General features: G+C 46.2%; 1 protein-coding gene across 3 annotated transcripts in view; it reads right to left on the bottom strand.

The window, feature by feature from the left end:
• pld1b (phospholipase D1b) overlaps positions 1–24,043 on the bottom strand; it is a 29,733-nt gene that overhangs the window by 5,495 nt on the left and 195 nt on the right. The window contains exons 1-23 of one of the 3 annotated variants that reach the window (XM_062520786.1): positions 20,051–20,238; positions 13,045–13,224; positions 12,748–12,914; positions 12,291–12,433; positions 11,833–11,944; positions 11,671–11,736; positions 11,519–11,577; positions 11,242–11,334; positions 10,710–10,862; positions 9,715–9,864; positions 9,107–9,190; positions 7,902–7,983; positions 7,636–7,746; positions 6,527–6,712; positions 5,963–6,164; positions 5,007–5,099; positions 3,572–3,700; positions 3,328–3,446; positions 3,011–3,124; positions 2,482–2,592; positions 2,192–2,280; positions 1,221–1,334; positions 732–781 (exon numbers count right to left, since the gene is read on the bottom strand). In XM_062520786.1, coding sequence (XP_062376770.1) covers positions 732–781; positions 1,221–1,334; positions 2,192–2,280; positions 2,482–2,592; positions 3,011–3,124; positions 3,328–3,446; positions 3,572–3,700; positions 5,007–5,099; positions 5,963–6,164; positions 6,527–6,712; positions 7,636–7,746; positions 7,902–7,983; positions 9,107–9,190; positions 9,715–9,864; positions 10,710–10,862; positions 11,242–11,334; positions 11,519–11,577; positions 11,671–11,736; positions 11,833–11,944; positions 12,291–12,433; positions 12,748–12,914; positions 13,045–13,192 — 2,575 coding nt within the window. In that variant the 5' untranslated portion in view covers positions 13,193–13,224; positions 20,051–20,238. Of the gene's footprint in view, positions 1–731; positions 782–1,220; positions 1,335–2,191; positions 2,281–2,481; positions 2,593–3,010; positions 3,125–3,327; positions 3,447–3,571; positions 3,701–5,006; positions 5,100–5,962; positions 6,165–6,526; positions 6,713–7,635; positions 7,747–7,901; positions 7,984–9,106; positions 9,191–9,714; positions 9,865–10,709; positions 10,863–11,241; positions 11,335–11,518; positions 11,578–11,670; positions 11,737–11,832; positions 11,945–12,290; positions 12,434–12,747; positions 12,915–13,044; positions 13,225–20,050; positions 20,239–24,043 lie in introns of those variants that run through there. The other 2 variants (XM_062520787.1, XM_062520788.1) reach the window with 2 other exon arrangements.

The following is a 24,043-nucleotide window of genomic DNA, read 5'->3' as shown; positions in this document are numbered from 1 at the left end:
GTGTGTGTGTGTGTTTGTTTGTTTGTGTGTGTGTGTGTGTATGTGGAGTGTGTGTGTGTGTGTGTGTGTGTGTGTGTGTGAGGTGGGGGGGCTTGAACATCTGTCTTCATCATGCTCATTCAATCTGTCTCACATTCACTGACATTCGTCCATATCGGATATCAGATATCAGAACAGATTGATGTCAGTGGCCTGTTTGGTTATGTGACGTGTGCAAACCAGACCTCAGTCTTCTCAGTCAGTGGCGTCAGGGCATTGTGTGGGAACTTTGAATAAATGCCTGGGTATCAAGCCGTCTACTCATGCATTTACATGTCGCCGGTGACCGTTGCCTGTGTAACAAACACCAATTGTTATTTGCATGATTTGGAGAGCTATTCACCGGTAAGCCATGCGGGTTTTACGGGCGGTGGTGAAAGGTTGCCAAACCAGCACTTCCTGTTTCGCTGCTCGCCTCTTGTGCACACAGTAGTGACGTGGGCACAGGCCTGAAACTCGACTCAAATCAGAGGCCTTCGGTGTGTTGACTTGAGGTGAGGTCGAACTCCCTCATGCCATTGACTTAGCATAGCTGGCCTGAGATCAGCGTGGACTGGGAGGCTTTAATGCCTTGAGGGCGAGCCACAGAAACCACAAATAAGCACTGGGAGTTTTTCGGAGCGTACAGATAAACAAAGACGACTCTTAACTAACGATGGGTTTGGCCAAAACACTTGTGGCTTTTTACTCACTCTCTCTCCTCAGCTGCGAGATGATGGAGCAGTCCCCTCGATTCATCGTTCTGAAAAAGAGAGAACCAAGAACACGACTGAAACAGAGAACCGAGGACTGAAACTATCCTTCCACTTCTAAATTGAGAAGTAGTAATGGTACTTATAGTCATATTCTATTTAATGTGAAACGCAAACACACACACGCGAGAAACTTTGTAAGATAACTACAGACCTGAAATGCCTGAAGACAAAAGCAACACCAAACCATGGGAACAGTATCAGCAAACTGACCTTAAATAACCCTGCCTATTTTCTGGATGACTGTCGTTTCTATCTAATATCTAATATCTCTTTATCTCGGCTCCCTAATGAAATTTACTCTCCTTCCTCGGAGGCTTGAAGCTTCCTGAAGGAGTTTGGCTGGAAATGATTAATCTCTGACGGGGAAGTGTCTCCTGGTACAATCCATCGGCCTTCTGCAACCAAGGTGCCCACTGGCCGGCTCACCTGTAGTTGAAGTGCATGACCGCCTGGATGGCACTGCCGCCGCCCGTGTTGATGTCTCCCTCAAAGCCAGGCAGAAGAGGGGTGACCACGTACACACGGTACTTCTTGTTCTCCCTGGAGATGGCGCAAAGAGAGAGAGAGAGAGAGAGAGAGAGAGAGAGAGAGAGAGACACAGAGTGTGTATGTGTGTATATGAGTGTGTGTATGTGAGTATGTATGAGTGTGTGTATGTGAGTATGTATGAGAGTGTGTGTGTAAGTGAGTGTGTGTGTGTGTGAGTGTGTGTGTGCGCGTGTGTGTGAGTGAGTGAGAAAGAGAGAGAGACAGAGGAAATAACAGAGAAGGAGAATGGCCATGTTAGAGAGATAGAGAGCAATCGAGCAGCAGATAAGAGCGATGGAGGAAAAACATCAGGAGGGACCCAAATGGGGATATCAAAACAGCTCAGTGTTTTCATTACACACAGGCGGCAGCAGATTATTTTCTCTCTTGCAAAAAAAAAAAATCAACCTTAAAAAGCAAGGAATTCAAAAGAGAACAGCCCATGCCATCTGGAGCTAGTCCACATATGGTGGTGGTTAACCAGTCAGCATGTGCCGCCTAGTGTGTTTTAGCGAGTGTATGTTTAAGTGTGTGTGCGTAGTGTGTGTGTGTGTGCCCATAGTGTGTGTGTGTGTGTGTGTGTGTGTGGGGTGGGGGTATGCCTGCTTTGAAGCAAATGCTTAGAAACAGCACAAATATAGGTTGTCTATTGAATTGCCAAGTGGCATTATACTTAGCATGGCCCAATGAAGGGTTCCTGACTTCTATTAAAGCCTGCCAGTGAAAGCCAATTACAGTGCGGATTTATGGCACTGATGACCATGTTATTTCCCCTCCCGTGTCCACAGTATGGTGGGCAGCACACCAGGAGCCTATTCAAATGCGGCACGTAATAAGGTATAATGGCCGTCATGTAGTAAGGAACTCACTTGTAGGCTCTGATGATTCTCTCAGCGATAGCGTCTCCGATCTTGTTGTACACATGCTTGTTGTCTGCGCAGCTTATGAAGAACTGATTCTGGGAGGACAGCGAGACAAAGTAAAGGATGTTCAGGATGTTTTGTCATACCCAAACGTAGACACTACGTTCGTGTTCTGCTTGCCTCTTGCTCGAGAGACGGAAGGCACCACTTCCAAGTTATTGTGTAGAAACCATGAGGGGAAGTGAGCACTGCGAGATTGCGATCTGGCGTGTTTACGATAAGTGCGGTGTGGGTACCTCGATGTAGACGTAGTGCTGGCTATTCTGGATCACGTGGACGTAGGCGTTGTGGATGGACTCCTCGTGGTACTTAATCCCGGCCGACCAGTCGGATGCCGATCGCAGAACCTGAGACAAGACAGTTTAAAGGATTTAAGAGTTTGGACTGGCAGCGTAAGAGTCACCAAATACATTGCGGGGGTACCTCCTTCAACTCAGTCTCAGCTTCACATCGCCTGTCTGTAAAGTGGCACAGACAGTCTGACTGATTGACAGTACTTATATGTTAAGGGACAACGTATTCAGGAGGTTGGCACACTGACGTTGAGCACTCGGTGCAATGTGAATTGCAGGACTGTGTATTTCTCTATACAACAGGTGTGATCCGGGTTTCAAGACTGTATCAGGAACCAAATGTGTTTATAGCACCCATTAACACTGTTTGCATAGCGTATGTGTGCCAGCCATGAGGTGATCACTGAATTGACCATATTCTAGTTCAGTCGATGAGCTATAAAGGAAGTTGGGATTCACAACAGTCCCTTACCTGTACTTTCGCCTTGGTGCAGTTGGGAACCTGGTATCTGATCTCGTTGGCAGTGGTGTGCGACTTGGGTAGCAGGTACGGGTAAGACAGAGACCTGTACTTGGGCTTCATGAGCTGGAGGAAAAATACAGACAGATTGTTGGCAAACAACTCCAAAAATGATACCCTCCTTTTAAAGACCAATGCTGTAACCGCGCCATGAAATACAACTCAAGACTATCGATGCAATACCTATTTATAAATCCGAACAGAGTTTTTGCAGGGTCTAGTTACAGAAATATGCAGTGGAAATCTATTTCTTCCACAGTGTGTCTGACCTTGGTGAAGTTCCAGCGCTGGATGAAGTGTCTGGCGACGTCTCTGGCTGCCCTCCCATGGACCACTGAGGCGATGTCATGCCAAGGCATTCTGGGAGTTGTATGCCTGTCAATGAAGTCTGTGCCAGAAAAATATGACATTATATTTCCAAAAAAGGACTTACTCCTTTCGTGTGTTCAATTGGTTTTGACAAAGAAAACTGTAGTGAACCACTCTACGTGATTAGAATTGGAAGAGGCTCACCATCAAATGGCTTCTCGAGCTGAATCCAGTCCTTGTGAACAAAGTTGCAGTAGTCCTTTCCATGCCAGAAGCGGGTATTACCAAGGAGCCCCACAACATCAGCCTGCGTGTTCTGGGCAGAGTCTGCCCCTACGGAAAACCAACAAGCCCACAGGACATAGTTTAACGGCCTGAACAATGGACGCAGACCTCACCAAGCAGCCCAACTGGCAGGGCCAGAAAATGCTCTAATCAAAACAAGATTAAGAGCAGCTTTCAGAGTGGAAAGCTCCATGGCACAGGGAAGAGCTGGGAGAGCAGAGATTTGAAGTCACGGAACATGACCTTGAGAGAGTGGAGACAGGGAGGCGGTGAGGGAGAGGCACCAGAGACTACTTTTAAAAAGTGACAATCAGTCGTTTTTGAGAGAGAAGTTTGACAAAAATGGCCATGAATCTTAAGTCACATCCTTTGTAAACTATTTGCCCAATCACAGATCCAATTGTCGCGTCTGCCTTCATATCTCTAGTAGTTTCCTGTTTCCTGTTTCCTATCTCTGGTAGTCTCCGTCACAACATACTGTAGGAATTCTAGCATGCAAAGCTAATATAAGGTGCCCACATCAATGGCCCTGCTGTGCAAGGGGTGAAGTACAGGAAGCCAGAGTGTCCTGCTGTGGTCCTTACTCAGTAGCGTTTTGCATCAGGACTCTGGCTGCTTGTAGTACACTATTCCTGGAGACCTGGTGTACAGTATGTGTCGTATTTCAGGGCTGCCTTTGACAATAACAACAGCAATAGTAGTGGTCTTATTCTTGTTGAAGGTTTTCATTTGTCAAAGGGATTGAGTGCCGCGAAACACAGCACACACACACACACTCAGACACAAACACACACACACAGCATGGTGCTCCAAAAATAGGCCCTGTGACTGTGGTAAAACAGTGGTTCTCTCCCAAGCTGATGCTGTGCTCCTGTCAAGGCAAATCATTCTTTTTTATGATCATATCAAGCTAATGGCCAAAAATGGGATAGCATTTCATTGGAATTTTGTAAAGCTTAAGCATAGGCAGATGCACACATGCACACACTTGCGCAGGTGTACACACACACACACACACACACGCACACACACACACACACACACACACAAACACACACACACACAGCTTAACTAAACCTGAGCAAGGCTGAGAACCACAATTTCCGCAATGGATCAATGTGAGGTGCTGCCCCTCCTCCTATTCATTGATCACCAGAACAAAAGAGTGGGAAAGGTACAGCAAAGGCAGGCCACACAAAAGGGAAACCACCATTATTCAAAAGACACTCTTGTTTGTGCAGCAACACCTGTTCACCACACACACCAGTGTTTTTTGACCTAATGGAGCGCGCAAGCGGGCTCACGCAAGGGCCCTGGCCTCAAGCCCCTTCAACCAATCCTGGGCCTCACTCACCCGGCAGTGATGGACCAGAAGGTGAGTCCACCTTCAACTCCATCCATCTACCTGGTATCAAATTGTGTTGGCTGGATATGCTGTTAGACCAACCTGTGAGAGAGGCGAGCCATTTATAATACCCTCGCCACTAGGGGCATGGTTCTCTAATGCTGGCTCCCCATGATGACGTGCTTTACTGACTCAACGTCTGTGTTTGGGAGATCTTCCGTTAACAGCTATGACGAGGTTGTGCCGAGATAAAGGTGGATATGATGTGTCTGTAGTAGGAGGCTGTCAATCGGTATCTTCTAATGACCACTATGATTTACTGCTTTCGAGGAAGCACAGGAACCAGTAGTTCCTGATAAGGGAGTTCACATCTTGGCTGACACATTAAGGATGATTAAGGTTCTTAGGATCTCAATCAATATCATAGATCACGAGCTACTCATAATGAGTCACAGCGGTTAAGGATGTTTCTCCAGAACAACTGACTAACAATCCGTGTCATTGGGTCAAATTGGGTATTACAAAAGGCTGTGAGATGTAGTTCAGCATTCTGACCTCGGAGCTGGTTAGTTCAGCATGGCGTTGTTAGTGACAAAAAGGCACATTGTTAACAAGTAGCTTAAGCCGTAGAAAAAGCACAAGTGAGAACATTCTGTAGATGTTAGATGTTAGTCCAAAGTTGTCCTCCCAGTCACAGTCAATGTCCACTGCCCAACTCCCCATCCTCCCATTCCATACCCATCCACTGCGCTTAATTAGCACAGCAATACATGTTAAGACACACAACATTTCATTTTGCCCAACTTAACACCATTATCAAACAAACCCAGGGTGTCCAATGGGTATTTCACTCTGACCACTTCTTCCACACAAGTCTGTAGACGTTAGAGAGATGGACAGAGACAAAAAAGGACACAAGTCTACTGGTCTGTAAGTGAGTGGGGATGTGTTTGAGGAGGCCTTACCCTCCTCGCTGTCGATGGTGCTGACGCTGTCGGCGTGGGTCAGGCCGCGCTTCTGCAGGTGGCGGCGGATGCTGAAGCGGGTCCGGCGGCCGCGGCCCTGGCCCTTCAGCTTGGGCTGGTCCAGCGAGTCGTCCGTCGGGACGCCCTTGCCGTTGCTGGTCGGCGGGCATTTTGCAGGCGAGGCCATGGCTTCAGTTTCTGCCTGTTAAGCAGACAAGAGGGCGGTACAGCGGTGAGAAAACGGGCAGAATGACTTGGAGTCTGGAACAGAAAAGGACACCATATGTTCACAAAGACGTTTAACTAGCAGTCACAGCATGACTAAGAATGGAAGCCACATGATTGGAGAATATGAAGCTTTTTTGGTCGTCGGAAAGCTTGAGGAAAACATGGATGCTTTGACTTTTAGATTCTGCATTCTTCAAGTTCCTGTGTGCTTCTCGTAAAAAGACCAATTGAGGCTTCTCTCTTCTACACCGACCGCGATATTTTAATGCGCGGAGTTGACAAAACAGAAAAAAAGGAATGTAACAAAGGAAGGAATGTGTGGTGTCTTCTCCCCACCTCGGTGTTCTGCATAGCTCGGGTGACGCTCCCGACGTCTGTCAGGCGATGTTCGCAGTCGTCCCAGCGGCCGTACGCCAGGTCAATGCCTCCCACGAAGGCCACCGACTGGTCAATGACTATGATCTTCTCGTGGTGAGCCCACAGGTAGACCGAGGAGGACACGTGGTCCGGGTGCCTCATCACCTGCACACAAACAGACAGGTGGACAGAGTTTAGGTTTTAGGTTCATGAGTTTATTTGTCCATGTACTGTAGGCAACAGTACAACTCCTGTACCAGAGTAAGCTATGCAACTAATCTGTTGCCCCTGGGCAGGGAGAGGTTAAAATAGACAGACAGATAGACAGACAGACAGACAGACATTAGATAGCCTCAACAACATCACATACAACAGCACATACAACAGCAGTCAAAGTCGTAATAAATTACTGCACAGACAGATACAATAACGTTCATTGACCTATTTATGTCTCCACGAGTCCCTCTTTCCACATCATCCTTTTCTATTTCAGTCTGTTTTTCTTTCCTTCCGTCACAATCTCACGCCCTTTTCCACACCCTTCTGTTTGTGTACAATCATGTGCAGACGCATGTGGGTCGACCTTTGGTGCCTACACTCTACACTGACTATACTGTAAGTCTGACAGACAGCTACCGGTTGTTGATGCTTGCTCATGCTGATGGGGGGTATGTGGAATGTCTGCCGAAAGATCAAATGGAAGGAATGTGCCAAATCTCGCTCTACGTCTCTCTCTGGTTGCTCTCTTGCCTTTTACACACATCTGTTCACCATGCACTTAATTAATCAAAAAGTTATGGTTTGTATGTTTATGGTTTTTGTTCATATGAAAACGTATTATTTTCACTGTTGATATCACATTGCTATTTTCCACTTTATTTGAAACTATTATTTGTAATAACGAATGTAGTTTTCATATACCTTGAGCCACCTTGGACAAAAGCGTCTGCCCAATACAATAAACAGAAATATAAACACATGAAACTGTAATGTGACACCCTTGTAGCACAGACACTTTCACATTACCAATCCAAACCCACATGCCGTGTGTTACAATGAAGCTCTCGGGTTTCAGTCTCCCACTCTACCTTGATATTTGGGTGAAGGTGCATGAGCGTCCTTTTGCTGTATTCACTGTTGATTCCAAGGGCCAGCTCCACCTCTTTGTACAACATCACGAAAATCCTCACGCCTTGTTGCTGCACAACCACAAGACATTCATAAATTTTACAGTGGGAGTTAAACACACACACACACACACACACACACAATCACAATCAGGGCCATAAATCTAACAAATGGACAATAGTGCCGTTTTAATGGTGGGGTGAGATAGGGGAAGAGACTGACTCACTGCTCTGCGTTTTAAAATGCAGTCCAGGCGCCAGTAGTTGCCCTCGACGACAGGCCGCTTCAGGAAGATCTCCGGGCTGAGCCTAAAGGCATAAATATTGTGTCAACAATAAATAATTCTGCGCAGTCATCGGCACAACAATATTTATAATTTATGCTTTCCTGGTACTGTACTGTATGCATGTGCTTGTGGGTGGGGTTGGGTGACCGTATGCTCCACTCAAAGTGTACCAACCTCACCGCAGTGAGGTAAAAACAAATACACTTAGCATGCACCTATAAGGTGTGCATACTGCTACAGTAAGTGTACTAGCAGCACACAGTATGACTTTTCAGTCTTCTGTGGGATGTTGTATTCACACCTCGTATGTGCCGATCTGTTCTACTTTAATGAAAACATTCTGCTTAATCTGACTAGGGCAGGACACAAAGGGTTAACGCCTGCTGAGGCGATATTGACAAGCATTAAATAATATCACTGATCCACACGTGGTGCAGAAAATAGGCCACAGCCAATAACTGCAATAGGCCGTCTAATCTGATTCCCAGTCATTATTCAGTCATTTCCGAGTACCTGAGACATTTCATAATGTGCAGGGCAGAGCACTTACACCACTACAAAGAGGTTTTGGCCACTCTGGCGTACAAACAAATGTGTAATTTGGCTCTTTTTTTGTTTGTTTGTTCCGAGTTCGATAGTAATTCAGCTTTTCCCAGTACAGAATCTCCTCTATCTGCCCTCTCTCGCACGGTAGACAGCGTGAAACACATCCAGTCAACCAAATAATTTCCCCTCTTTTGTGTTTTTTCCTCTTCCTGGGTTGTGGGTCTGCCACGCTTTACTTAACGAGTCCCTTCCTGCCCTCTCAGGCTCAGTCATAGAGAATACACTCACTGGAATGCTTGCCTAAGGTTGAACTCGGTTACTGATTTCCTTCCATTATAACAAAGGGGGAAACAAAGCCTTGCTCTGTGTGTTTGTGCAGTTCAGAGATTTAATCATTGCCGGTGCCCCTTTACGGCTCCAACTGGTTTTCACTGTGTGTCAAATTACAAAGCAAATCGATTCCACAAGGTCCTCAAAGGTCTGCTCGGGAGTCACTCAGCATTCTAATTGTTGCTAACCGTAATGGCGAGAGGTGGTGCTGAGAAACTGTTGGCATTACACCAGAATTTCTTCACAATAGCATTACTCTGCATACTAACCACCAGTCGGTGATGAAGATCTCTTCCTTTGCCTCCTCTAGCGCATTAGCCACATCCTCCATGTAGGTCTTCCCATTGACATACCTGTGAAAAGCAGAGAAACATTTGATGCCTCCATTTTATTCAAAACGCTAATGCTAATTAATTTTCATCAATTCTAATGATGAGAGAGAGTCGGTCATTGACTTGCTGCCATCCTCAGAGGACAGTTTGAAGGCTCTAGAGAAGAGCACAACAGCAGGCCCCTCTGAGCCTGCGTGAAGAGCCCCGAAGACAGACTCTCTCACGCAGACACTATCACATTCCTCCGCAGGGTCACGGGGAAGATCAAAGCTAGCGTTTCACTTTTCCCCCGGCGTGCGTTCTCTCTCATGTTACGCTGGGGCGAAACAGGGCCCCCGCCACCCAGGACACCCGAGGCCAGCGCTGATGCCCAGCCCCGATCACCTACGCCAGGCTACGGGCAAGCGGGCAGGCGGGTAGAGGGAAGAGGATAGAGAGCTGGAGGTGAGGATAGAAGAGAGAGAGAGAGAGAGAGAGAGAGAGAGAGAGAGAGAGAGAGAGAGAGAGAGAGAGAGAGAGAGAGAGAGAGGTGGAGAGGCGCTCACCACTTGGACGGGATGTCCAGCTGCTCCTGGGCAAAGGAGCCGAAGCGCTGGTCGGTGAGGAAGGCGCTGCCGTACTTCTGAACAAAGTCCTCGATGGCCTGTCCCCACCAGCGGGCGTGCCGGTAGCTGCTGCACTTCAGCACCAACGTCCTGCAGGGGTCAGTCAGCAGGGAGAGGGTCAGGAGGGAGCACCCAGGAGGTCAAGCTCCACAAACTACATTCCCTCACAGAGGTGGGAAAGTCCAGCTTCAGAAAGTAAAAGTCCTACCACATGTCTGTGCCAACCATTCATTTAAACCAGCTGATTCTAATCAACACAAGTCTTCAGCCAGCTAGCGCAGCTAATTAATGAGATCACCTGTGTTAGTGCACAGGTAGAACCAATACAGTACATGATTGGACTTTTTACTCGCTGAAGCTGGAGTTTTCCACCTCTGCCCAGGAGATCAAGCTACACAAACTACAATCCCTCATTAGGGCCCGAGCACCAGAGGTGCAAAGCCCTATTGTTTCTATATGGACTATTAGTTCTTTGAGTATCGATGATCACACATGACTTAAGGGTCAGAGGTGGAAAAATCCAGTTTCTGAAAGTAAAAGTCCTACCACATACAGAATCTGTGCCAACCATTCACTTAAACAAGCTGATTCTAATTAGCACAACTCTTCAGCCAGGTAGAGCAACCAATTGATGAGGCTACCTATGTTAAGTGCACAGGTAGAACCAATACATGATTGGACTTTTACTTGCTGAAGCTGGAGTTTTCCCACCTCTGCCCAGGAGATCAAGCTACACAAACTACAATCCCGGTGGAGAAAGGTGCAAAACCCTATTGTTTTTGTATGGATTATTAGTTCTTTGAGTTTCGATGATCACACATGACTAAGGGTGTGGCCAAAAAGCTTTACAATGCACCTTTAGAGGCTATGATAGGAAGTGAAGCATCTGCCTAATCTGAACAAACAAGCAAGAGGCAAAATGGCTTGCAACGGACCTGTTCAGATTGTCAATGCGCACCCCGTGCTTAGTCTCTGTGTCTTTGGAGTCCATTTTGATCGAGAACTCCTTGTCCACCAGCATGACAAAAGAGATGGCCCCAGAGTCTGGCTTCATGTAGACCAGAAACGAGTCTTTCACAACCAGCCACCTGCAGGAGAGTCCAACCAAACATCAGCCCGCAGAGAGGAAAAACATTCTTCTACGGCACACAAACCAGCTGCCTGCATGCTATGTAGCATTAGCAGCATATGCTAGCTAACACTATAATAATCAGCTGTGCTGATGAGGCCAGCTGCTGAGAATTATTGTGCTGTTATCCCAACAGTGAGAGTCACTTGGAAGAGGCCCCAAGATTCCTGGAGGGTCAAACATTTGTACACACATGTTTTAACACATGTTTAAACACATCATCTAGCTATGCCGGTGCACTTTCACGAGCAGTGTAAAGACATACAGTATACAGCTCTGGACTTCAAGTGGCTGTTTCATGATGAGAGGCATGTGGAAAAAAATAAAGCCGTACTGACCGTTTGGACCAGCGGTAGCACATTTTACTGTGGCCACAACAGTTGAGCCCTGGGATCCGGTGACCGCCCGACCGCTTGTAAACAAAGCCCTCCCTGAGGAAACAGAATGGCAGAGGTCAACTGCATGTGGAATATATTTATCTGTGAATGACCGTAAGGTAGAAATCTTCACTTGTATTAGGGGTTTTGTATTTCTTTAAGAAGTTGATGTAAATAATAAATCATACAGAGTAATTCTGTAATACACTTGATAGTTATGCACGAAGAGATTTCTTACAAGCCTTTTGCTCCCAAATCATGAATGAAGGACAGCTGACTCACATCAATGAACTCGGTCTACAAAGTGAAATGAAAATAATCACATATTAAGATAGCAGTTAGTGGCATGTCATCAAGATACTGTCTAAGAAGCACATTGAAAAACCTTACTGTAGCATGGTAGCTTCTGTACATTGGCATTTTTAGCAGATTATTCAAGTAATCTTCCAGTTGTTTCTGGAAGAAGACAACAACAAAAAACACTCCGTTAATATTCTCTCTCTCTTTCTGGGTGACTGACATGGGCAAAATCCAATCAGGAGAGAGACTGACCCGTCTACTGGACACCTGCTCCTCCCTGGCCAGGTCCTCCCCACCCCCTCGTGGCAGACTGGGCATCTGACGTGCCAAGTTCCTGTTTATAGTCTGCCGGCGTTCGGTGTGACTGAGCAGAGAGGGAAATTACATAAGTCGCTGAATTCTAAGAAAGCTTATCAGTCTGCTACAATGCAACACAGCAACAGATTAAAACTACTTATGTAGGTACAAGACGTGCAAGATATTCAAGTCACTAAGGAAGACGTACAATAGCAAAAAAAAGAGAAAAAAAACAGATGACTTAGTTAGGTTTGAGAGATTCACATTATTAGTCAGGCGAATGAAGATAAAGTTACAGTAGAGAGAGAACAGGACAGACAGATCAGAGACTAAAAACAGCCACAGTGGAGTCCGCCGCTCAGTGGAGACCCAGTGCAGTCCACCCCCTCGTGAGACACGGAGGAGCTGCTCACCTGCGGGAGGGCAGTGGGATCCTCAGGAAGGTCTTGTAGGTGCGCAGCTCCCGATGAAGCTCCATGAAGTGTTTCTCCTTCCTCTTCACCATCCAGGTGAAGTTCCCGTGCTTCATCTCAATCTTGAAAACAGCAGGGAGCACCTGAGGGTGTCAGGAGAATATTATGAGACATGTGTCTAGAATTAAACATGCCGTTGTGCTATTTTAGCTCATTGCAGTACTATTATTATCATTACACATGGGGACATAGCACATAGCAGTACTATTATTATCATTACACATGGGGAGTTGGGGACATACTGAGCTTTTCACTGAGAACACATTTAGGCCCAACCCATATCATTATCACCAATTCAAACCTACAATAATACAGCCTCGACTGGAGATTAAACACACACAAACACAAACACACGGTTCCTGTGAAGATGAGCCAAGGGCCAAAAGTGAACACGGACCTTTGACACGCTCCTCTGGGTGGTGAGATTGAAGCGGTCCTGGGCTATCCTGGGGCGCTCCACTTCCAGGATCTTGGCCGTGATGGCGAGGGTCGCGATGTAGACCCGCGTCTCTGGCTCCTTGAAGCCGGTTGTCTTGTAGATGGCGGAGAAGGGGATGCGGAGGTCTGCCAACACAACCACACCACAAAGGGTTAAACGGCTATATCTATCTACCTATATACACATACACATATATACACACACATATTTCTTTAACCTAATGTTGAAGTGGCGCCTCTCGTGTTTTTGACTTGCCTGGGTTGCCGGCATCAACTCCGTCGAACACCTCGTCCCCCCCATCCCCCATGTCCAATTCTCGTGTGTCTAACTTCTCCATGATGTCTGTCATGTCCGAAGCCACCAGTTGCAGTGTGCTGTTCGTGGGCTCGTGGTGCCGCAGCATGGCTAACAGTCAGCCTGCTGGCCAGGGCTCTCCTGTAAACACAAACACACACACAAACAAACACACACACACATTTAGAGCTTGTGAGACAGGGTGTGGTGTAGGGAAGTTCAGTGTTGGTAAGGGTAACCCATGGGTAAGGAGGAGAGTCAAAATGCAGTACAGCTGAACCCTAGCTGAATAACTCTAATAATACACTGGCTGGGTTTGTCTTCGTTAGTACAGGCTGCTTTGTTTAGGGAACGAGACCAAGTTCATTTGGGCGCACGATTGTGAGTGGGAGTGTGTATCCCATAGAAGTCATCACACAGTAATATATGGCCCATGTACGTGGGTGAATGTATGTATATGTGAGTGTTGAGAGAGAAGGGGAGAGAGAGAGCGTGCACGAGAGAGAGAGAGAGACAGAGAGCAAGAGATCTATTTATCCATCAATGGTTGGGGGTTAAAAGGAAAAAGCGTCAGTCCACAGCATAACCTACAACATGTTCCCTAAAGAGCCTGAACAGTGAGTAAAACCAGAACTCTCCTCTCCTCCCCATCATCGCACTTCTGCAATCTCAGATGCAATTACACAACCAGACTGCAAACCTAAATACTGAATCATGACTACGTGCCACATAGCATCCTGTGGTCCTTAGCGTGCACTTAGGGTGACCTAAGATGTTTGCAGTGAGACATCCTTGCAACTGTAAACTTCGAGGCGAGCGGCTGCAACCCACGCGACCGTAAACAGCTCAGCGTCTGCCACTGATCTGCCATCTGCGGAGTCACCTTCAGCACCAGAATAGGTCTCCCCACGAGGACACCTCACCCACGAGGCGTGCGGTTCACGGGGGCCCTGGCGAGGCACAGGCCTCGAACCACACGGCCGGCCCCATTGCGGTGGGCTTGTTACGATCATGGCTCTGTAATTGGTAGACCGGGGGGCAGATGGATGGTTTACTGAGTGACACGGTGTGGCCGAAAGCCACACGCACGCACCGCTAAATATTTACATATGTGCAGGAAGGGTTTTTTAGGATGCACGACACACACACACACACGCACACACACACACACACACACACACACACACACACTGTGTCAACGGCTAGCAATTACTTGTTAAAAATTACACTAGCATCACATATCATTTGCCTGCTCTTCATGGCAGCAAGAGAACAAGTTCATGACTATATTAACACAATGTAGAGCTAGAGCTGTCATATGAACTCTCATCTCTCTCAGAACTCAAAGATCATGAAATGTGTTCTGAGAATTGCCTTACGTGAGTGAGAAACAAAAAGATATCAGTGCTGTGATGTGCGTGTGTACACACACACACACACACACACACACACACACACACACACACACACACACTTACACTTACAATGAATGTGATGTCCCTATCTGTACACAGAGATGATTTTTAACCCACGACCACATGTTAAAAAACAAATGCAAGTTGTGTTGTTTTCAACATATTTGTTTTAAGAGAGTGCACACACACACACACACAAAGAGAGACACCCACATACTGTATGCATACACACATTTACACACAAGCTTTACTTTTGATAAACGCATTTGCACGCGCACACACGCACACTCGCACACTCACACACACACACACACACACAAGTAGACAGAGGGCCAGGTGTATCCCAAATCAAATCAGATGAATACTGCTGGGGTCTAATGAACCAACGTTGTCATTGTCAATTACAGCACAGTCTCAATGCTATCTGACAAGTGCAAAACATCATTGTCTCCCTAAAGACAACCGATGGCATCACATGCTCGTATAATAATAAATGGCTCATCTCACTTCTCCAAAGGCTCATTGTGAAAATAGCATGCCTTTCCGTCGCTCTTAGAAAAAGGAAGCACCGGCACAACAATGAGCTGAAAGACTTTGTCCCAAAGGATTTAGGCGGCAGGGCCGCTCCAAACGGTCTCGGACAAAAGCAGTTAACCAATGAGCACCCTGAGAAAACACGTCTATCCATTCCAACACTGATGCTTCAGAATGTCACGCACCTCACAGCTCCACACACAGGCCACTGTGACGGTGACCGTGTGCGTCGGGGCTGCATTTTGAGACGTGGTGGGACATGTCACAGACTCCCACTCCTACTCGACACCTGCGGGCTATAGTCTCTCGTTTCGGCCGACACAATCGCGAGCTTTAAGAGTTGGCTCGGCTTATCGTTCCAGTTTTAGTGGCGTTTGTTTCTTTCCAACGTACGGGTGTGGGCGTGCGTCTCTGCATCATCCTCTAATTTATCACCAAGAAAAACACGGCAACCAAACACAGCGAAACAAGATAGGCAACAACACAAATATTTACTGGAGAAGGGAACAGAGTACTCAATTACGAGATTACTAACTTGAGCAGCAAGCAGACATACAGTATCCCTGAACATATAGATCCAGATCACAGACCCATCACTATGGTCTGCACATACTTCACAGCTGAGTGGCTGGCTGATTATAAACCTGGATGACCTTGATCTTCAGCTGCTCTTTCATTCACAAATTCACACTTAAGTAATTTGGCGTATACACTTTTATCCAAAGTGACTTACAATTAAAATGCTATTAAACTAGCCTGCAACCGGAACCATGACCACAGAGGTAACAATAGCCCACATGGATCTCATCACTCCAGACTTGTGTGTGGTCATTATTATTTGGAATCAAACCATGACTAAGCTAGTAATGCGATCACTCCATGTGCAATCTGATCATTGTCTGCCAGCTAGCAGGGAAAACGATCAGAGGAGATAAAAACACAGTATGACAATATAGCCGTGTTTGTCTCACTTCCCTAATCAGGCACCCTGAGAATAACTCGTCCAACCACACGGCCAGAGGAAAAGAGAAGGACCTGGGTCAACTCTGAGCACTAAACTCAGGCTGGAAACCACGAAAAGAGCCCAATGTTATGAATTTGGGGATCTCAACACAGACTTGTGTGAAATCAGCAACACCACATTCTGAGGTAATGCTGAACACAAAGATGACAGTGTGAAAACAGTAAAGAGAGAATCATTTCAACAGAAAAATGTTCTTTCCAACCAACAGTGTTGAGCATTAAACTAAGGCTGTGGGCTTGATGGCAATCCCCAACTCATTAATCTACAACAGCGATGTCTTTAGGTCAACTGGTCCAACCACATTGTCAAGGAACTTTTCCCGCCCCAACTTGGCCAATGAGATGAGCGCCAGCAGAGTTATCCAACCATTTCATCTTTAATAACGCACAAATGACAAGGGTGGAAAAAGCTGTTATTTGACAAGATCTTAAAAAGGAAAACTTTCCACAACATATACTTAAACTTAGACATATATATATATATATATAAATACTAAGGCTAAGGAGTTTACTGGCAAGGATTTTTTCACAGAACACCACATGAAGCAAGCGTTGGGTTTCGGCCTGTGTGTGTGTGTCAAAGTGAGTGGGTGTTGGCCCAATAAAGCACTAGCTGAGCGGAGCCACTTCAGAGGACACAGAGCTGCCCCAGAGCCCTGCGGGCCAGCAGGCTGAGTCTTGCCAGTACAATGAAGCCCTGGCCAATCTCTGATACCACTTTTCACATTTCCTTCTTTGGGTTTGGGTTTAGCGCTGCTCCTAAATTAATACGTTTATCAAAGAGGGAAAAATCAACATAAATAGACACAGCCTATCATTTGAGGGTGGGTGGGTCAGCTGTACGATGCGCAGATAAGGTTTGGGCATCCCTAACTGGAAACCACCTTGGGCCTAAGGGATCGCTTTGCGCCGTGTTGGTGCCTGCCAACAGTTGGCATGGCATCTTGTTACAAACCTTGGTCTGGAAATGCCATTCACCAAACGCACAAGGGTCAAGACTAATAAGGTCAGTAATGGGCTACATTTCAATTTGGTTGGTGATTTTGGCGAATGTCAAAGAGTATACACAGTATGCAGTACTACTAATTGGATGTAGCATGATGCTGCTAATGCAATGCTTAACGGGGTGACATAAGGCATCAAAAACACCATCAGGCACTTCACCATCTTTAGTTTAATTTAACAAAAGAGAGGGGCTTTCATCTTTAGTTCAGTTTAACAAGAGGGGGCTGTCATTTTTAGTTGAATATAACAAAAGAGGGGCTAAAAATAAACATGGGCATCTAATGTGCTGCTGTACTTAGATCAAATCACATGTAAACACACTTTTCCTTTTCCCTCCTACAGTGATGAAGGTCTCAGCCCGAAGGCCTTCCAAACAAGTTGACAGAAGCAGAGACTCTGGATCTGGTATTCACAGCTAGACACACGCTTATCCACTTTCATCAATCTCTCTCAAAGACGAGCGAGGGCAACAGGCAAGGCTGTCCCACCGCTCTGATCCAATTTTGTAGAAGCCCGTCGGTTGTCTGAACTGTATTGTTAGAGATCCTTCCTGTACTCGTCTGCTCAGCCAAGAAAAAAAACAAAACAAATCCATTCTGTACTCACGTTCACTTGCGGGGAGATACAGATGGCTACTGTTACAAAAGCCTCCGTTGATCTCACGGACATTATAATTACAGAGTATGCAAATGCCCCCTGCTTCAGCTCAATCCGTCCATGTCACAGGGTACACTGAGCAGGCAGCGGTCCTGTGCTCGGTCTAGGAGTGGCCAGCATCCGAACTGCCCGCATCAGCAACACACGCTTTTAACAGTGTAAGCAGAAAGGAAACTAACAATAATCTCGCCTTACACATTCACAGAGAAACACATGCGCATACACAAACACCCAAATGTCTAGGAATGATCTGTATTTCTATGTGTGGAAAAAAAAACCATTCGGTTTTCTGTACACACAACCAACAGATATAATCCTGTGCTTTCTGTCAACACAGCTTGGGCTTGATAAGACTGGACACAGGCGGCAGGTAGGCAGGCAGGCCCCTCGCTTGCTCAGCTGTAGAGACCCCATGCCTGTTCAGATTTGCATGCACATTTGCATGTTTGACCACCCAGCTGAGAACCGATGGCAATAGACAGCACAACCCTCAGAAACACATCTCTGTCCAGAGTTACAGAGAAACTCGTCATATTTGCTGCTTACCACAAAGTACACGGCAGATGACTTTAGTCTTATACTTCTCATATTACATAATGTATGCCAGACACATACCTCTTCTTCATTTTTACGTAGCCTATCTCTGTATTTTACATTAAAATATGGCGATCAGCAGGCTTTTATGTAGGGGATACAGTTTGTTTGAGAGCCTGCCATATTTCTCCTCTAGCCCTCCCGACAAACACCTGTGGCATAAAGAGAAAACAGAGGCTACGGGATTTGTGGAGCAGAACTGAACCCCTTGAGGCGGGCCTTTATCTGGCAGGAGTCTCTTATCCGAGCAGGAGGCCAGGGGGCCGAGAGAATATGAGGGTTTTCTTCAAAGTGGACTCAATGTCCTCACAGGCCTTTGAAGTTCCCTGTGCCCACATCTGAATGCCCATAAGAGAGCGCTGAGAAAAGTAGAACAGGTGGGCAATGAGCCAAGTGTTGTTCTACAGTAAGTGCCCTCTTCCTGGTGCCAGGTGCCAACTTAACTCACAAAACTGAAAGCCACAATGCCCTCTTCCTCACTTTTCAGCTGCTTTTTTTTGCACCAACAACCACCACCCAGAAACAGTCCGATGTGTTATTAAGGCCACAGGGACTGAGTCATACCACTCTCACACAGGCACGGGCGCAGGCACCCGTCAGACCGGTATGAGCACCCAAGTCCCCTTTGCGCAGTTTTAAAGAGGAACCCGTCAGGCAGATACAGGGTGTGCCAAGGGCTGGAGACGGAGATAAAGACGCCAGCGCAGTCACGTTTGGGGCAAGTCAGCCAGCACTTCATCTACACTGGTATGTGTTTGGGGGGGGCAGGGGGGTGAGAGAGAGAAAGAAAGAAAGAGACAGAGAGACAGAGAGTGAGAGATAAGCATGTGATTTGTGCAAGTGGAAACATCAAACGTTTCAGTGTTCGATGTTTCAAACAAGTGATAACCAAGATGAAAAAGAATCAACAAATGTGCTGTATCTTCAGGTACAAGGAGGTGTTGATAATTGCCCTTTAAAAAAAAAACTAAAAAAACAAGCCCAACGTGTGGGAGAGCCACTGAGGGCATGCTGCCATTGCGCTGTAGGGGTTCGCCAGAGCAGCTTGGCTGCGGAGGCACTCACAGTAATTGGGCGCAGAGAGGGATAGATGATGCCCACGCACAATTCTCTCACTAGCTCACCGGCCAGGTGTCTGTGGTGTTGAGTCTGGATCTCATGAGGAGAGCGCACACACACACACACACACACACACACACACAAACACACACACACACACACACACACAGGTGAACCACAAAGAGCACTACAAAGAGCATTTACATAAGCAGATGCTAAACAGGTAATTTGCGGAACAGCAGGGGCACTGTGTTTTTCACGTGGTTGCCAGGGCAGCGGTAGTATTGCACGTTTATACTTCTCAAAAATGAAACATGCAACAACCGGACCACACCGCCCACGGCGGTAACTAAGCAATAACCATGAATACACTCTCTCACCCCAGCACTTATGTGTGATCTTCACAGAAAGACAAAATTCACACCCTATTGCACAGCGAGGCAAATATCATCCCCCTTGTGTGAGAAAAACAGCCCTAAAACACACTTGCGCAAACATTTAAAAACAGTACTTGTGAGAAAGCGCAGCTCAGAGAGATTTCAGCCGTTTTGAACGCTTCCATGAACGCTGTCAGTCCACGAGTGTGGTGGACAACAAAAAGACAACACAGAAAGACACAAAACTGCAAGGGGGTGAAATTCCAAAGCACATGGAACACAGGAAAGTATGCGTTCACTGACCTGCACCCTGATTGGGCGGGAGGGCCCCATTGTGTCAGCTGTCTCTTGCTCTTCTCTGCTCTTCACAATTGTCAGGAAGTGCTTGCGCACACAAACACCTCAAAAGTGCACCAACACACACGCACGCACGCACGCACACACACACACTCACTCGCTCCCCTGAAATGCTCCTCTGCCGGACTAACAGGGCTGAGTGAATGAGGGAGGAAAGCTCAGCTAAAGTAAAGAGGGAGGGAGGGAGGGAGGCTGAACACAGAGTGAACATAGAGGAGGGGCTTAGAAGAAAGCACCGAGGATGTTGGGGCTATGATGTGTCCATCTCACAGCTGAGCCAATGAGAGCTGAAAGGGTGGGCCAAATGCAGGGCATGCGGTGTGCCTGATCTCAGTGTTGTGAGTTGTCTGTTTGAGTGCGCCTCCAGCGACCGCAGGGATCAGGAAGTTCAATTTATTCCTGGAGGAGGGAATGTAGCCTTCTGCTGCTTCAACATGACACACAAATGGTTAGATCATAGCAAATCGTGTCGTCATTTTAGACGACTTCTCTTTTTTGTTTAATCACGTGTGGTGGTGTCGCAGTGCAATACATCCATATGTGTATGAAGTATAAGTACTGCATTGCACAATCCTACCACCCACACCCATGTCAACCATTCATTGCCCAGAGCAGCCAGTGCTGAAAGGCCTGTTGGGATGGAAAATCCCCAAACACTAGGTGGTGTGGCGAGTTCTGGGGATGATCTTTTCATCGTAGTACACACCCACACAGAGAAAACGTGTTGAAGTAGTCATATGACATGACACACACACTACAGTGAGAGGAATGGCGAAGGATTGACGCATGGTCTTTTGGTCACATCCCCTACCGCATGCGGACATGCTGCAGTACGAGCATTTCAAGAATGTGAATGCTGGGACTAACTAAATCAATAGCAAAAGGTCAACTAAGGCAAGATAAGAATGACCAGTACACAAAACAAACAAACAACAACAAAAAAAATAGCATTTCTTAGGAGAGTCCAGGCAAAACAGACTGGATTTTTGAAACATGAATGAAAAGTTTCAGAACAAAATGCCTAGAAATGTTCTGAACATATTCTGTTTCTTCCTTGGACACGGAGATATATTAATTAATTAACCTACTTTGACTTGATTGTGGTTGTGGAGGTGATAACGCCTCCTTTCCCTATTATCAATGACAATAAAGCAGCCAGCATGATAGCCTTGTATGCGCCTCACCTAGTTCAATTGGCCTTATCGTCGCTCTCCAACTGAAGCACCCAAGACCAGCCATATATTCTGTGTCCTATCTCTCTACCCAACCCATACCATCTCTCTCTCTCTATGTCCTCACACTGCTGAGAATTGATCCAGCGCAGCAGACCTGCTCAATACAAAATGATTAATGGAGATGGCGTCAACGCGATGCCTGTGTTATACTCAGTTCACTGGTCAACAAATCATTTTCTCTGAGGTCTAACAGCAATGCACCTTTGATCTAGCACTCTTTGGTATAGCTAATCATTCTTATTCACCTCCTGATAATAAGTACTACACAGCGTAGCTTTTATAATATAATTAGTGAGATACGCCAAACTAGAGTAGCAGAATTTGCATGTGAAAACACAGAGCATATCTGCCCTCTAGTGACATCTGTAGATACTGCATTGTAACATGCAATCCCAAGTCTTTATATCACCAAGACAGAAAAGAAAATATTACTGAAAGAATAACCAAAGTGTGATGCATGTGATTAAATTATTCTTATTATGAGCCCCTTTTCACTTCACATAACATAACCTTTAAAAATCTACCGTCATCACACCTTTCATATAGAGGTGTTGAGCTAGACACCTCATCTTCATCATCATTAAATCCCCCCTGCCCCCACACAGACTCTTTCACCATCACCCTGTCTGCACCCACACACACAGACACATGGTAATGAGTGTAAAAGATCACATGATCTACACAGTTTCCTGCCTGCTGCTGAGCTGTGGCTACAACACATTACCACTCCTTAGACCAAACCACCGCCAGTTCCTCCTTACACTGTCTGAAGTCAACATGGTGCCAATGTTTCAACATGGTGCCTGCCATGTCCAAGTATCAAGCAGTCACAGGTTCATATGCTGCATCTCCACTCATTTGGAAATGATGTACAATTTACTGCACAGTGACGACAGTGAAATGAATCTGCGAGTGGTGACCACACAAGGCAACACACAAATGCAACCCACAAAGTTTAGTGTGAACAGGGACAGAAACAGGGTGGTGGTGGTAGCGTAGTGGTTAAGGAGCTGGGCCAGCATCCAGCCCAGGACAGTAAGTTCAAGCCCCACCTTCCACCACTGTGGCCTCGAGCAAGGCACTTAACCCAAGAGGTGCTCTGGGGACAGTGGCCCTTCTAACATAACATACATTATAGAAATATGTCCCTTTAATAAATAAGTTCCTTTGGATAATTTGGTCTGCTAAATGTAAATGTAACAGGAACTCTGTCGATTCAGCTGAACTCTCGACCGCTTCACCACGAGGTGAGCTCCGGTTGGCACGCCTAGGCTGTGGTCCAGAATCACAACAATGCGCTGATCTCAAAACCACCTCACACTTTAATTGGACAGCCGAGTTCTTCAATTACGAAACTCCTGTCTCATGACTTTCGCCCACTGACTACCAGAGACAAACACTGTTGCCTTAAAATGCAACTGAACAGAACACACAGTTGTATCAGGGTGAAATATCTCAAAAATAAGTCTTGCAAAGGGGAAGTCTGAAGAGACTGCCTAATGATGTAAGAGTTAATCAGTTTATCGCAATGTTCCTGTGGTAATATGAGCATGCATGTGCAATAGTGAGTTTGTGGCAAAACCTGCTTTCATGTGTATGTTAGCATGTACAGTGTATCTTGTTTGTTTGTGCGTGCGTGCATGCTCAACCATGTCTGCAATGACAGGTGTTAACCTATAGCACACCCTTTTGCCAGTGGAAGGCCGTCATTGAGTGCTGCATTGACTTATCTGGTTATCTCAAGAGGCCCTGAACCTGAAAGGATGTAATCTGCAAATAATCAGAAGAAGAAGGAGGGGGAGGCCCTGAACCTAGCTGAGAGTAAGTGGCCAGATCTGGATAGACAGCCAGAGATTACAGATCTCCCACCCCAAACGCTAGCTTGATCCCGGTGCAAAGAGCAAGGCTTGCACCACACCAGCCTGTTAAGTCAACTGAACACACCCATGCGATGTTTACCTCTGTGAATTACCCCTGTAAATGAAATTCACCAAATACATTTGCCCTGCCTCAACAAGTAAGAAAGGAGCCAGGTACCATATAAGGAGACAGAGGCAGTAGATAACACAGAATAAATATAAGAGATAAAAAAAAGCCTAGTAGCCTAGTGATCTACAGTATAGTAGCTGTAACATTTTACAAGCCACGCCAGGGAAACTGTGGTTGAAGATCTAGTTCCTCTAGAGTCTAGAAGTTATTAACTGGTCATAGCAAACACATTCATACCGGATGTGCTTAACACTCTAACATGATTACTTTGGCAGGCCACCTAAGCGCCTCGCCACTAATTCACTTACCGGCAAACGCACCAACAAAATAAAATGCCAAAACAGGTCATACTGCAACGTGAAGTCGTTGGCAAATGACAAGCCTGATGCAATGCAAGAGTAAAGGCATGTGTTGTTAATAATCATCTCCACCTGTCTTTAGGTGACGTGAGATCAATACATCCTTAAGTGGTCTTACCGGAACATCAGGTTACTTCGTTTAGGTTTTCCTCGGCTGAAGAGCTAACTAGTGAACATTATCTAGTGCTGCCAATCCCATCAGGAAAATGATAAACACGGCAATACACTTAATAAGATTACTTTAAAATGGCGAATGAATCTAAAACATGTTATCAAGACGAGACGACAGAAAAGTTAGAATGCTTGGATGGATCCAAAAAGATACATCTCAGAAACAGCAGACAACACGTTTCATC

This window comes from Sardina pilchardus, chromosome 19 (genome assembly GCF_963854185.1).
Source record: "Sardina pilchardus chromosome 19, fSarPil1.1, whole genome shotgun sequence".
In the NCBI taxonomy this organism is placed as follows: Eukaryota; Metazoa; Chordata; class Actinopteri; order Clupeiformes; family Clupeidae; genus Sardina; species Sardina pilchardus.
The sequence above is the reverse complement of the archived record's forward strand: the minus strand, read 5'-3'. Positions and strand labels throughout refer to the sequence as shown.